Source organism: Narcine bancroftii, chromosome 1 (assembly GCF_036971445.1).
Source record: "Narcine bancroftii isolate sNarBan1 chromosome 1, sNarBan1.hap1, whole genome shotgun sequence".
Lineage (NCBI taxonomy): Eukaryota > Metazoa > Chordata > Chondrichthyes > Torpediniformes > Narcinidae > Narcine > Narcine bancroftii.
Genome location: NC_091469.1, coordinates 258640570 through 258653785, shown reverse-complemented (window position 1 = coordinate 258653785; position 13216 = coordinate 258640570). Strand labels below are relative to the sequence as shown.

The 13216-nt window shown below is 46.9% G+C and overlaps 1 protein-coding gene across 5 annotated transcripts in view; it reads left to right on the top strand.

The window, feature by feature from the left end:
* The window catches only part of LOC138742169 (dual specificity protein phosphatase 8-like), a 229213-nt gene that overhangs the window by 75436 nt on the left and 140561 nt on the right, over nt 1–13216 (top strand). For 4 of the 5 annotated variants that reach the window (XR_011343982.1, XM_069896332.1, XM_069896331.1 and 1 more), the window contains one exon: nt 621–680. The exons of the other annotated variant lie outside the window; for it this stretch is intronic. Coding sequence is in view for 3 of the 4 variants with exons in the window: in XM_069896332.1 (XP_069752433.1) it covers nt 621–680 (60 nt within the window). In the remaining variant the exon portion in view is untranslated. The remainder of the gene's footprint in view (nt 1–620; nt 681–13216) is intronic. 5 annotated transcript variants of the gene reach the window in all.

Sequence of the window (13216 nt, the reverse complement as noted above, 5' to 3'; positions counted from 1 at the left end):
GGGTGTCTAAAAATATCTTTTGAAACCGAGCACATCTGTTTTTGAGAGATTACAATCCTACAATGTGAGTGGCCACATTGAACAGAGTTGCTGGCTCGTGGCTCCAGTGACCCTTGTTTGCCATTGACCTTCAGTGCTGTCTGTGGGGTGCACACTTTCTCCCCATGACTGCGGTGATTGCTTCGAAAGCTCCAGTCCCCTTCCATGTCCCAAAGATGTAGGGTGGCAGGAGAAATACATTGTCCTTGTTGCATAAGAGTGTTGGTACGTTTGAGAGGAGTTGATGGAAATAGGTTGGCTGATGAGGTGAAGCAGGTTTTCCTTTTTGTAGATAATTCGCCAAATAAGTACCTCATTTTTAGCATGGTGGTAACTGTGAATATTTATTGTCCATCTATCTTTTCCATTTATCTTTTTTGTATTTAATGTATGCTATTGTGGTTTATATTTTACATTTTGTCTGCAGCAAGTAAGATTCTTTGTATATGACAATAAACTCATGACCATTGCCAACATGGGTCAGATTATGAACTTTAGGGGTGAGAGAGGGGAAGGAAATTGATCTAAATCAAGTGAGTCTACAAAATTTAGAGTCAATTCCTTTTATTGCCTCTCTGCAGATGACTGAGAGTGCCAGGAGGAGAGCAGGCCTGAGTCATTTCCAGTACACTGTCTCCGAGGTAGGATGAATGAATGATTCAGGTGGTGAAACCCATTCAAAAGATGAAGGTCACAGAGAGAATGGCAGTGGATGACAGGGGCAGGTTATTTTTAAAAAATCTTGCACGAGATGTAAATGGGATGATATTGAACTGTTGTAAATCACGACACTGTGGTTGAAGTAAAAACACAAAATGCTAGTGAAACTCAGCAGGTTAAACAGTGTCCTTTATGTAGCAAAAGTACATGATACACTCTATCAATAACACCAAAGACAGTGAGGTGAGCGATAGGCTTTGATACACATTAGATTGTAGCCGGCCCGACTCCATGTGCTGGACAGGGGCTGGGAGGTTGACCTTTATGACTAGTCACTAGTGAGCAAGTCATCAGTGAGCAGGCCAGCCACTCGTACACAGTACAGTATATACATATCACCACATTTACCCCCTCTTTTAAAACAAAACCCCGCTGGGTTAAAGTCCGAGAGGTTCAACCAGTCGGGTGGTCTTCTCTGCCTCTGTGGCCTGCGCAGCTCCAGCGGTGGTGAACTGATCAGCTCTGTTGCCGTTCGTTTGTCTTGAGGTTTGAGCGGTAGGGCTGTCTCTGTAGTGGGTGGGGTTTGGTTGTATGTGGTGATGGTCGGAGCAGCTGGAAGGGGGTTGGGGGCTGTGTGGTTTGAGGGGGAGGGGTGTTATTGATCTGCACCCAGTTCCTAAGGGGAGTGGTTTGACTGTAGGTAGGGTCTGGGTTATCAGGGACTGTGTCCTCGTGGCTGTCAGGGTACTGGATGTAGGTATATTATGGGTTTGCATTCAGGTGCTGACTCTCTTCGACTAACGGGTCAGTCTTATGGCCCCTTGCATTTTTCCGCAGGGTCCCGGGGATGCGAACCAGGGTGGCAGAGTGGTTTCAGTTGCCAACCTCCCAGGGAAGGAAAACATGCGTTCATAAAGGATCATGATGGTAGCAGTGCATAGGAAGGATCGGGTGGCATGGAGTGGTTCCAGCAGGACTTCCTGCCAGTGGGACACGGCCATGCCTTTTGACAAGGGCCAGGAGGACTGCCTTCCAAATTGTGGCGTTTTCTCTCTCTACCTGGCCATTCCCCTTGGGGTTGTAGCTTGTGGTTTTACTAATGGCTATGCCTCTAGCCAACAGGTACTGCCACAGGTACCACCGATCATCGTGGATATTGTTTGAGTACCCAGAGAGGGTGAATATGCTGTGGAGTGCCCTGATGACAGTGACTGCGGTCATGTCAGGTCAGGGGATGGCAAAAGAGAATCTGAAGAACTTGTCAATAACATTGAGGAAATAGACATTCCTGCTGGTCGAGGGCAGGGACCCCTTAAAGCAATACTGAGTCGTTCAAAGGAGTGCGTGGCCTTGATGAGGTGTGCCTTGTTGGGCCGGAAGAATTGCGGTTTACATTCCGTGCAGACCCGACAGTGTCTGATCAGAGACCTGACGTCCTCAATGAAGTACAGGAGGTTCCGAGCTTTTATGAAATGGAACATCCTCGTGACTCTGGGGTGGCAGAGGTCATCATGGAGGGACTGGAGGCGGTCGAGATGCACTCTGGCGCATGTCCCTTGGGACAGGGCATCCAGGAGATCATTGAGTTTGCCTGGCCAGTATAGGATATCATAGTTATAAGTGGAGAGCTCGATTCGCCACCTCAGGATTTTATCATTCTTGATTTTACCCCGCAGTTTGGTGTTAAACAAAGGCCACGATTTGTTGGTCCGCCAGCAGGGTAAATCTTTTCCTGGCCAGATAATAACGCCAATGGCGAACTGCCTCAACGATAGCCTGTGCCACCCTCGTGATGGAGGATTGCTGTGTCTCGGGGCCGTGGAGGGTGCCAGAATAAAATACTACTGGCCTGCCCGCCTTGTTGAGAGTGGCAGCCAGTGCAAAGTCGGGGGCATCGCTTCCCACCTGGAAAGGGATGGATTCATCTACACCATTGATCATGGGTTTAGTGATGTCTCCTTTGATTTGGGTGAATGCAGCCTGGGCTTCTGCCAATAAGGGGAAGGTTGTTGCTCTTACTGGAGGTAGGCTTTATCGGCATAATTAGGCACCCATTGGGTATAGTAGAAAAAGAACCCCAGGCACCTTTTAAGCACCTTGAGGTTGTGTTGGACTGGGAGCTCCATGAGGAGATGCATGTGGTCGGGGCCAGGGGCAATGACACCATGTGCCATGACGCATCCAAGAAGAGCAAGGCGAGTAGTGCTAAACACACACTTTTCCTTGTTGTAAGTCAAATTCAGGGACTCCGCTGTGTGGAGGAATTTAGCAAGATTGGTGTCGTGGACCTGCTGGTCATGGCCGCATATGGTGACGTCCAGGTAGGGGAAAGTGGCTGTTAGCTTATACCTGTCTACCATCCGATCCATCTCCCTTTGGAACATGGAGACACCATTAGTGACTCTGAAGGGGCCCCGGAGGAAGTGGTAAAGTCTACCATCCTCCTCGAAGGCAATGTATTTGTGGTCTCCTGAGCGAAGGGGGTATGCCGACTTTAGATCAATAGTTGAGAAGACCCTGTACTGGACGATCTTATTGACCGCTTCGGTGGGCGATCCGGGGCAGGGGGGTAAGCACCCAGCTGCATGAATCGGTTGATTGTCTGGCTGTAGTCGATCACCATTCTGGCCTTACTCCCACTCCTGGCCACCATGACTTGGGCTCCCCATGGCCTGGAACTGTGGGTTATGACTCCCTCTGCCAGGAGTCGCTGCACCTCGGACTTAATAAATGCCCCATCCTCAGCTCTATAGCGCCTGCTGTTTGTTGCGATGGGCTTGCAGTCCGGAGTCAGGTTCTCAATAATGACCGGGGGTGGTGGGGGGTACATGGAGGGTGGAGAGGCCGCAGGCAGGACTGGCCAGCTGGCCGGGAGGGGTAGTGAGTCTGAGATTGTATACCGTTAAATGTGGGTTGTGGTCCCCTGAACGCCATCATGACATTCCTAAACTGGCTCTGGAAGTCGAGGCCCAGGAGAATTGGAGCACCGAGCTGTGGCATTACACGCAAGTGAAAGTTATCATAGTGTTTCCCCCCCACCCCCCCCCCCCCCACCATTAACAGTGCTACACAATACCTGCGCATCACTGCAGATTGGTCTTTAACAGCCATCAAGATGGTGCCACTCGTGGATCTAACAGAGAGCTTGCTGGCAGTGGATGAAACTCTTGCTCCCACTGTCAAACAGGCAGTTAGTTCTCTTCCTCTTTACCTCTATCTCCATTGAATGGACAGTCAGGTGGGGACTGCCTTGGTTGAATATGATTTAAGCCAGGACTGGTCGTCATCGCTGTTGGAAGGGAGACCTTGTCGGTAAGATGGCGGCCTCCATGTTGACCACGCGGTTGTCTTGGTCAAGAAGGAGGAAGACTGAGGTGACGTCATCCGTGAGGGAGAAGAAGGCAGAAATGACGTCCGATAAGATGGGGACTCTCGGGTCGCACACGCGGTCGAGCCGTTCAGGGTTGGAAGTGACGTCGGGATTGATGGCCCATCCCTGGGGGCACATGCAGCTCTGGACTTACAGACGCATTTGTAGTGTCCTTTCTTCCCTCACCCCAAGGCAAATGGCTTCTTTAGCAGGGCATAGTCGTCAGGGGTGCTTTAGCTGGCCGCAGTAATGGAACTTCGGGTGGGGTTGTAGTCTGCTTGCGCGGCAGCGGTCTGTGATGTGGGCTCCCAAAATGGCGGCGCCAGCGGCCTGCACGCGGAGGACCTGTTCTTACTGGCGATCACCTCGGTGTTGCACTGGGCTGAATTGAGAATCCTGGCCACTCTCTTTCATGGGCAGTTTGTCCTCCTCGAGCAGTCGCTAACAGATGTAGGCAGACCTCACCCTGGACACACAAGTATCCTGGACCAGCTCTTCCACGCACTGGGCTGCAGGCACAGGTGCTGACAGTGTGCTCCAGCAGTCTCTCCCCAGGTTGCGCAAGGCCTGAAGGATCTTGATCATAGACTCATCAGGCTGCTGCTTTCCCTGAGGCCCGGAGATACTGGGAGTGCATCTCATTCACCTGAGGTCGGTAGAGGTTGTGGAGTTCAGTAAGGTGTTTAACTCCTGTTTGACTGGTACGCTTGGTGACCCGCCCTCGCTTGTAGGACCTGGAACCTTTTTCAGCCGCGTCCACTAGGCTCACAGCAGCCTCGTGGAAGTTGGAGAAGCAGACAATCCACTGCTCCTACTGTTCAGCAGCTCCTGGTGCCTGAGGATCGATGTCTCACCTGTCGGGCCTCAGCAGCTTGTTGTGTATTAAATTGATACACTCTATCAGTAACAATAAAGACTGAGTGAGGTTACGATAGGCTTTAATAGACATTAGATTATAGCCGGCCCGACTCCATGTGCTCGAATGGAGGGCAGGGAGGTCAACCTTTATGACCAGGTCACAAGGGGAGGAGTCACTAGGGAGCGAGTCATTAGTGGGCGGGCCAGCCACTCGCACACAGCACACTATACACATCACTACGATACATAACTGATGTTTTGGGCTTGAGCCCTTCATCAAGGTATGGAAGAACGTCGGCAGGTATCCGACATTCACAGAGTTCGCAGATGACACCACAGTGATCACAGGGGACGATGAAATGGCCTATAGTGGTGAGGTTCAGCAGCTAGCCCTGTGCTGAGAACAATTTGTTGCTCAATAACCAGAAGACAAAAGAGATCATTTTGAAGCCAAGCACACATCCCAATTTACATCAATGGAGTGGTGGTGGAGCGGTTACAGAGCTTCGAATTCCTGGGGGTCCATATCTCTGATGATCTCAAGTGGTCAATGTTTGATCAAAAAGGCACAACATCTTCATTCTTTGAGCTCTATGAGGAAGTTACACCTCCGTCCGAGAGGACTGTTGGATTTCTATAATTCTATTATAGAGAACATGCTGTACAGTATTTCAGCATGATTCGGGAATTGTTCTGGGCAAGATAGGAAGGCACTCCAGCGGATAGCGAAAACTACCCAAGGACTGTTGGAATCCAATTGCCTCCCGTCAAATCTATCTACAAGGGACAATGTTGCGACAGGGTGAGGAATATCATTAAAGATGCCACACACTCTAACCATGAACTATTTCCTCTCCTACCATCGGGCAGATGCTGTAGGATCCTTCAATCGAGAAGTACCAGACTTAAAAGAGCTTTATTCACGAAGCCATGATAATGTCAAATACCAATTCTCAATGTTGAGCGGTGCTGCACTTATAATTCAGAATCAATAATTATTTTTCACAATTTATTTTAAAATATTGCGATCTTATGCCATGTTGTTTATTGTGTGTGTTTTTTTAAAATTGTATATTCCAGTTGATGCTAATCATGTTTCATTGGCTGATATGCAATAAAGATAATTGTCAGTGGCGGCTGACGCAGGTGGAGGAGGGAGGGGACATCAGTGATCGGGAGGGGGGGATGGTGGGTGGCTGGGTGGAGGGGAAAGGGAGGGAGGAGAACTGGAAAAACTGGAAAGGGGGAGAGGATAAAAGGCGAGCAGGTCGGGAGGAAGCAGAGAAGCTGACATTGATGGCATCTGGCTGGAGAGTGCCCCGGTGGAAAATCACGTGTTGTTCCTTATTTTCCGTCTGGACACTCTCTAGCCAGATGGCATTAATGTCGACTTCTCTGCTTCCTCCTGACCTACTCGCCTTTTATCCCCCTTCCCCGTTCCAGTTCTCCCCCCTCCCTTCACCCACCCAGCCATCCCTCCTCCCCCTCATCGCTGCTGTCCCCTCCCTCCCTCTCCACCTCTCACCTCAGCCTCCCACCCTTTTGTTTGGATGCTTGCCGATATTCTTCCATACTTTGAGAAAGGGCTCAAGCCCGAAACGCCCATTATTTTTACCTTTGCTACATAAAGGGCCGTCTTTGACCTGCTGGGCATCTCCAGATTTTTGTGATTTTACTGATATTGAACTTTTCTCATTGTACATCTCCGGAATCTTCTTGTGGGTGTTTTTCCTGATAACTACCAAAATTAATATTGACACAAAATCAACTAACCCCTTTCACAATAAATAACCTTTCCTTCAGAGAATGGGAGAGAAAAGGGATCAAAAGAATAGAAAATTGTTTTTTGGGAAATAAATTTATTATCTTTTGAACAAATGAAGGACAAATATAATATAACTCACGATACAAGGTTTGCATACCACCAACTGAAAACCTACTTGAAGGACAAATTGGGAAACAGTCTGAGGTTACCAGAAGGAAGCAATTTTGAGTATGTGATTACAGACACAATGATAATTTAAAAATTTATAACAAACATGTACATCAAACTGCAAGAAAAGGAGAACGAGGAAACAAACTGTAAACCGAAACAAAAATGGGAACAAGATCTAAACATAAAGATAAAGAATGAAACATGGGAAAAGCTATGCTCCGGAACTATGAGAAATACAATAAACACGAGGTTACGCATGATACAATATAATTGGTTACACAGGCTATACACCACGCCCCAAAAGTTAAATAAATGGGACCAAACAGTATCAGACAGATGTTTTCGTTGTAAAAAGGAAATGGGAACAACAAAACATGCAATTTGGACATTGAGAAAGTGAAAAAATTTTGGGAAGATCTAAACCAGATATTAAATAAAATCACAAAAAGCAATATACCAAAAAACCCAGAGGTCCTCCTTCTAAGATTACAATATAAGAAATAAAGAATTTGGACTCGATTTGGATGGAGCACAAAAAAGATTTATTATGATAGCCTTGGCTGTAGCAAAAAAATGTATTATGTCAACCTGGAAATTAGAAGACAACTTGAGAATACAATGGTACATAGAAATAAATAAATGTATTCCATTAGAAAAAAATAACATATAATTTAAGAAATAACATCACAATATTCGAACAAATATGGGAACCATACATGAAACACAATAGAGAAATCCTACCATGGATCTCTACCACCTAAAATGACAGAAGGAGAAGACAACGAAATGAACTGACTCAGTATATAAAAGTAAAAGATAAAAATTTCTTGTTTATTTTTATTAAGTGACGACATTGTTTAACGGGTTTAATGTATCTTATAGATTGAACTTTGAATAAATGAGAAGGGGGGAGAGGGAGGGAGGGAAGGGAGGGGGGAAAAGGGGAGAAAATGACACTGTATATATTCAAGAGAAAAATGTGTATGTATTTTGGTCAGAATGGTTCATAGTGTGAAAAATAAAAAAAAATGTAAAAAAAGAAAAGAAAAGGGCAATGAACCAGGTATAAAACCTAGACCAGTTCAGCACAGGAGCAGGTGACGCACAAACTGAACTAAAAACTCTGCTGCTTGTAATGCCACATATCCCTCTGACCTTGCATATTCAAGGGTTTATCTGGAAGCTTGTTCAATGCAAATACTCTATCTGTTTCCAACACTATTCGTGGCAGCCCATTCCAGATTGCGTGTGTGTGTGTATTTATATACACTCCCCCTCCCCCATACCTCCTCCTTCCACCCCACCCCATCCTCAAGTGTTGCTGACCATTTCCGCTATCAGGACCTTGCATAACTTTGTAAACTTTTATGAGATCTCCGGTCATCCTTTGGCACTCCAGAGAAGGCAGCCCCAGTTTGTCCAACTCTTCCCCAGATCTCCTGCCCTCTAATCCAGCCAGAATCCTGGCAAATCTCTTTGTGCTTCCTTTCTAACACCTCCATATTCTTCTTGTAATGAGGCAACCAGAGTTGAGCACAATTACTGGCAAGTGCAGCTTAATGATAGGCACCTGGACTAGGCTCCATTCCTATAAACAGGCACTATTTTTGTGGAATTTGCACACTTTCGTTCTGATCATGTGGGTTTCCTCCAAGTACTCTGGTTTCATTCCCTCCCATCGACCATTGCAGTACAGAAACTGGCCCTTCGGCCCTTCTAATCCATGCTGAAACTTTTTTTTTGCCTAGTCCCCCTGACTGCACGCAGTCCATAGTCCTCCCTACCTCTCCCATCCATGTACCTGTCCAAATTCCTCTCAAGTTCCAAATTCCGCCCGAGTCGTGCTGCCGCCCACCCGCCCAAGTCGCGCTGCCACTCGTCCGCATTCACCACTTCAGCTGGATGCTCGCTCCACAACCCCACCCTTCTCTGTGGGGAGGAAAAAGTTCTCCTTCATGTTCCCCCTTTATAACCCACGTCCTCCCCTCAAAGGCTTGTGGGTTGGCAGGCTAAAGTTAAATAGTCACGGTAATGTACCCTGAGGATGAATGATGAATTGTGGAATCCGGTCAGTGGGTGGGGGGGGTGGGGGGTGGTGGTAGTTGATGAGAATGTGGGGAGAGTTTTTAAAATGGGATTAATGTAGGATTAGTGGATGGTCAGGGCAGACTCAGTGAGCTGCTGGGCCTGTTCCTGCGCTGTATCTCTGTGATAAATAAGACGTTTGTCCACAATTTTCACATGTTGAATTGTGATGATGGATAACACACTGATCCGGAGAGTTATTGTTTTGCTATGAGTTGGGGTATCTAAGAGGATGATGCTTAACAGAGTCAGGGTCTAAGAGGAAGTGTTCATCCATAAACTTGTACAGATTATGTTCTGACTCTCCATGAGCAGCACCAGCCAGTTTTCCCCATCTTTCCACCTATCTTTTGCCAGCAGCATTTGCTGAGTGACCACGAGGCATTAGATATCGATGTTCTGTGGTGTTTTAGCCGCATGGAGCACTGCCCTATGTGCAGATCAGCCACCTTTCTATGTGTGGGAGGGGCTATTGGCGACCTGGTGTTTGGCCTTCCAAGTCATGGGGGCAGTGCTTTAGGGAGGCATTACAGATCCAGGCATGATGCACCAGGCCTTCCATAACATTTTTAATTCCCGATGATTTGGATCCACGGTAACAAATCGTCACTGTCACAGACTGGTTACATGATTAGAGGTTTGTAAACTCGTAGGATTGCAGTTGCGCTATCTCCTGTTCTAGGAGATATCTTCTTGAACTACTCCTGTTCACGCTCTTTTATCGAGCCCCATCTCCCAGTGAACCCTTCCTCAACCTGTCTCCACCCCTCCCAATGCCCCATCACCTTTGAGTTTCTTCCACTTGCTAGAGTTGTGATAGCACCTTCCCATTTACCATATACTTCGGCGGATAAGATGACGAAGCACCCAAAAAAGAGGTCGTCCTATATAAGCTCGATGAAAAAATAGCGATCTTAAAATTTTATTCAAAATACCACTTGATTGGTTCCATAACCCACCTAGACCCCACCCTAGAACAAATTTTTAAACTACCGGTATATTACCATTAATATTCTGTATAATGCGAACCCCCTCCCATTTTTGAGGGGAAAAGGGAAAATTTGACCCCCGTGTATAATACGACCCCCTCCCCTCACCCGACTGAGTCGTGCTGCCGTCTCTCCGGCCGTTTGCCCATCCACCCGAGTCATGCTGCTGTCTCTCACGACCCCACTCCCCTCACCTGCCTGAGTCGCGCTGGCGTCTCTCACGAACCCCCCCCACCCATGGGCCGCCTGAGTCGTGCTGCTGCTTGCCCGCCCGAGTCGCACTGCTGCTTACCCGTCTGCCCGCCTGAGTTGCGCTACTGCTTACCCGCCCGTCAGCTCGGCCATCCATGTCGCGCTGCCGCTCGCCTGCCTGCCCAGCCGCCTGAGTCATGCTGCCGCTTCCCGACTCGTCTGGCCGCCCGAGTCGTGCTGCTGTCTACCGCACACCTGCAGAAATTTTTTTTTTAATTTCATTCTCGAGTATAATGCGACCCCCCCCCCCCTATTTTTGAGGGGAAAACATGGGTAATTTTTTTTGCATTATACTCAAATATTTACGGTAACCACAAGCTTTGTTTTCTGAGGCAAAGAACAGGGCAAGCACATCTGGAGTCGGCTTTGGCTTGATCATCGGATCCCTCAATAAATCATCGTCCCTTCCATCCATTGCACTCGAGTCCCTGCACTTTTTGAAAGATTTTATTGCACTCTCTACTTTCACTTTATCCCTTGCTTTAACTTAAAACTCACTTCGTACTTTCTTTATTCTGCTGGTGACTCCATGCTAACAATATGATTTTTTTAAAAATTCAAACTGGTTTAAGACAGAAGCTAACGATGGACAGAACCGCGGACCGCTTTGTGACGGTGCCTCACCCACCTAACAGCCACGCCCACCAGCTCAGTCAAACAATACCAGCTCACTCAACACACATATGGCACTGGCAGGTTTGGAGGTCATCTTATACCACAGCAAAAACCATGAAATTCAGACCGAAATTGGGGTCTCACCTTATCTGAAGGTCACCTTGTCCACCAAAATATACGGTAGTCTTAATTAAAATCTCCTGATCCTAAACATTGACTGATCATTTGTATCCATGGATGTTGCCTGATCCACTGAGCTCATTAGGCACTTTTACGCAGCCGCTGAGAAGCAGAAAGTTTCTGCTCCGCTGGCAGTGTAAAAATTTATTTGCTGAATGGTGAATTCCATCCCATAATTTTTCCACCAAGACCCCAACACGTTTTTATGGAGCAGCTGCCGTCTAAATTGACTGCAGGCACTCTATAAGAAACTGGGCTAATGAATGCGATGTTCCCGATGACACACAATGACACGTTCAGCTTGTGACGGCAAATTGGGACTCTGAAATCTGCGGCATACTGAGGACACATTTGACTTGCATGCAGCAGACGACAACGATGGCCACGTCGAAGCACTGGACTGCCTTTGCGATCCAAGACCCCCTTCCCCTCTGCACCTGTGCTGAGAAAGAAATTGACCTGTGCCTTATGGTCGCAGGATAGTGACGCCAATTACAACGTCCACGTGGTGACAATGTGCTTCGGGCGTACGTTGGACGTCCGCGTCGACGTTCACCCTTTGACAAACTCCGCGACACGGGAAGGCCGTGTAAAAGTGCTTCTTGTGTAAATGACCACTCCAGAGGTATGCGTGCAAATTTTTTAACGGAATTTTTCCTTTATTTTTGTGGGGTGGGGGGGGTGGGAAGAAATCATAACTGTTTGCTCATGGTCCCAGCATCTGCAGTTTTTTGTAATTCTCTTCTTTCTTGATTATTCCACTCAATTGTGTGTCAGGACCAGCGTGAATGAAAACAATGAATCTCTCCTTTGTTGGTGCCTGGGGCTTTGATTATCTCATAGGTTATTCACTACCTCCCAGAGACTAGGAGGAAGTGCCTTTATTTACAGTGTTGTTTCTGATCAACCCAGCTGACTAATCCTCTGCTGTCAAACAGAACAGAGCCAAATTAAATTGCTCCAAGGAAAATATTAGTATGATCTCATCTAGGCAATGAATAATCAGGTACGATAATTCCACTGAATTAACACAGAGAAAAACAAAAGCTTGAAGCAGAAATCAAAAGCTCACTTCAGCTGAGGGCAATTGTTTGGTAAAATGTTTATCAAGATCAAAACAAGCCAGGTTGATGATGATGTGAGTTTATTTTTGTTCGCTTAAATATAATGTACAGATGCACTAAAATGCTTGTTTATTGCATCTATACAGGTAAGATGCACTGGCAAATAATAAGTATAAATTCAATCACATCACAGGAGAAACAAAAGATACTAAATATAAATATAAATATAAAAAACAATTACATACTGTAAATATTCGTGTATAATGCGTTTCATGTACAATGCCACCCGCCCCATTTTTGAGGGGAAAAATTTTACCCTCGTGTACAATACGACTCCCCTCCCCTTGCCCACCTGATTCGCGTTGCGTCTCTCCCCCCCCCCCCGCCCGCCCGATTCGCATTGTGTCTCTCTCCCCCTTCGCCCGCCCAATTCGCGTTGCGTCTCGCCCGCCCGAGTCAGGCTGCCATCTTTTCCCCTCACCCGCCCGATTCGCATTGCGTCTCTACCCCCTCGCCTGCCCAAGTCAAGCTGCCACTCTCTCCCTCATCACCCGCCAAATTCGCGCTGCTTTTCTCTCCCCCCGCACCCCCTTATTTGCGCTGTCGTCAATGTAGACGGCTGCTGATAATCTTTCTTATCGTTAAACATGGCAGAAAGTTTTTTAAAAATAATAACCTCGTGTATAATGTGACCCCCCCCCACCCCCACCCACTTTGAGCTCAAATTCTGGTACAAATTTTTTTGCATTATACTCAAATATTTATGGTAAACATTTGCAGTTAATAGAAAAAAAAATTCATTTTACAATAGTGCAGACAGATTTTTGGTGGTCCCGGAGTAGTGGTTTGGTTAGGGTAGTACCTGTGTCTTTTTAATTTTGTCACCCCAACAGGAGCTGAAGGCACTGAGGACACAACTCATGGATTCAGAATTAAGTTAGTCTCATCCATTCAGATGCCTTGCCATTCAGCATAGGTGATCATGTCTCTCCATCCGTCAAGATCTCTGCCTCTCTGAATTGTAGTTGTTGCCTCCCCTTTACTGAAGGATCCATCTTTGAGCTGAGACTGTTGTCGATGTTGAATTCATGATTATAAAAAGGGAAAAATACTGAAGTAGTTTCCTGTTGCCGTCTTCAGTCGCAGTGTCTGCACTGGGCAGATAACC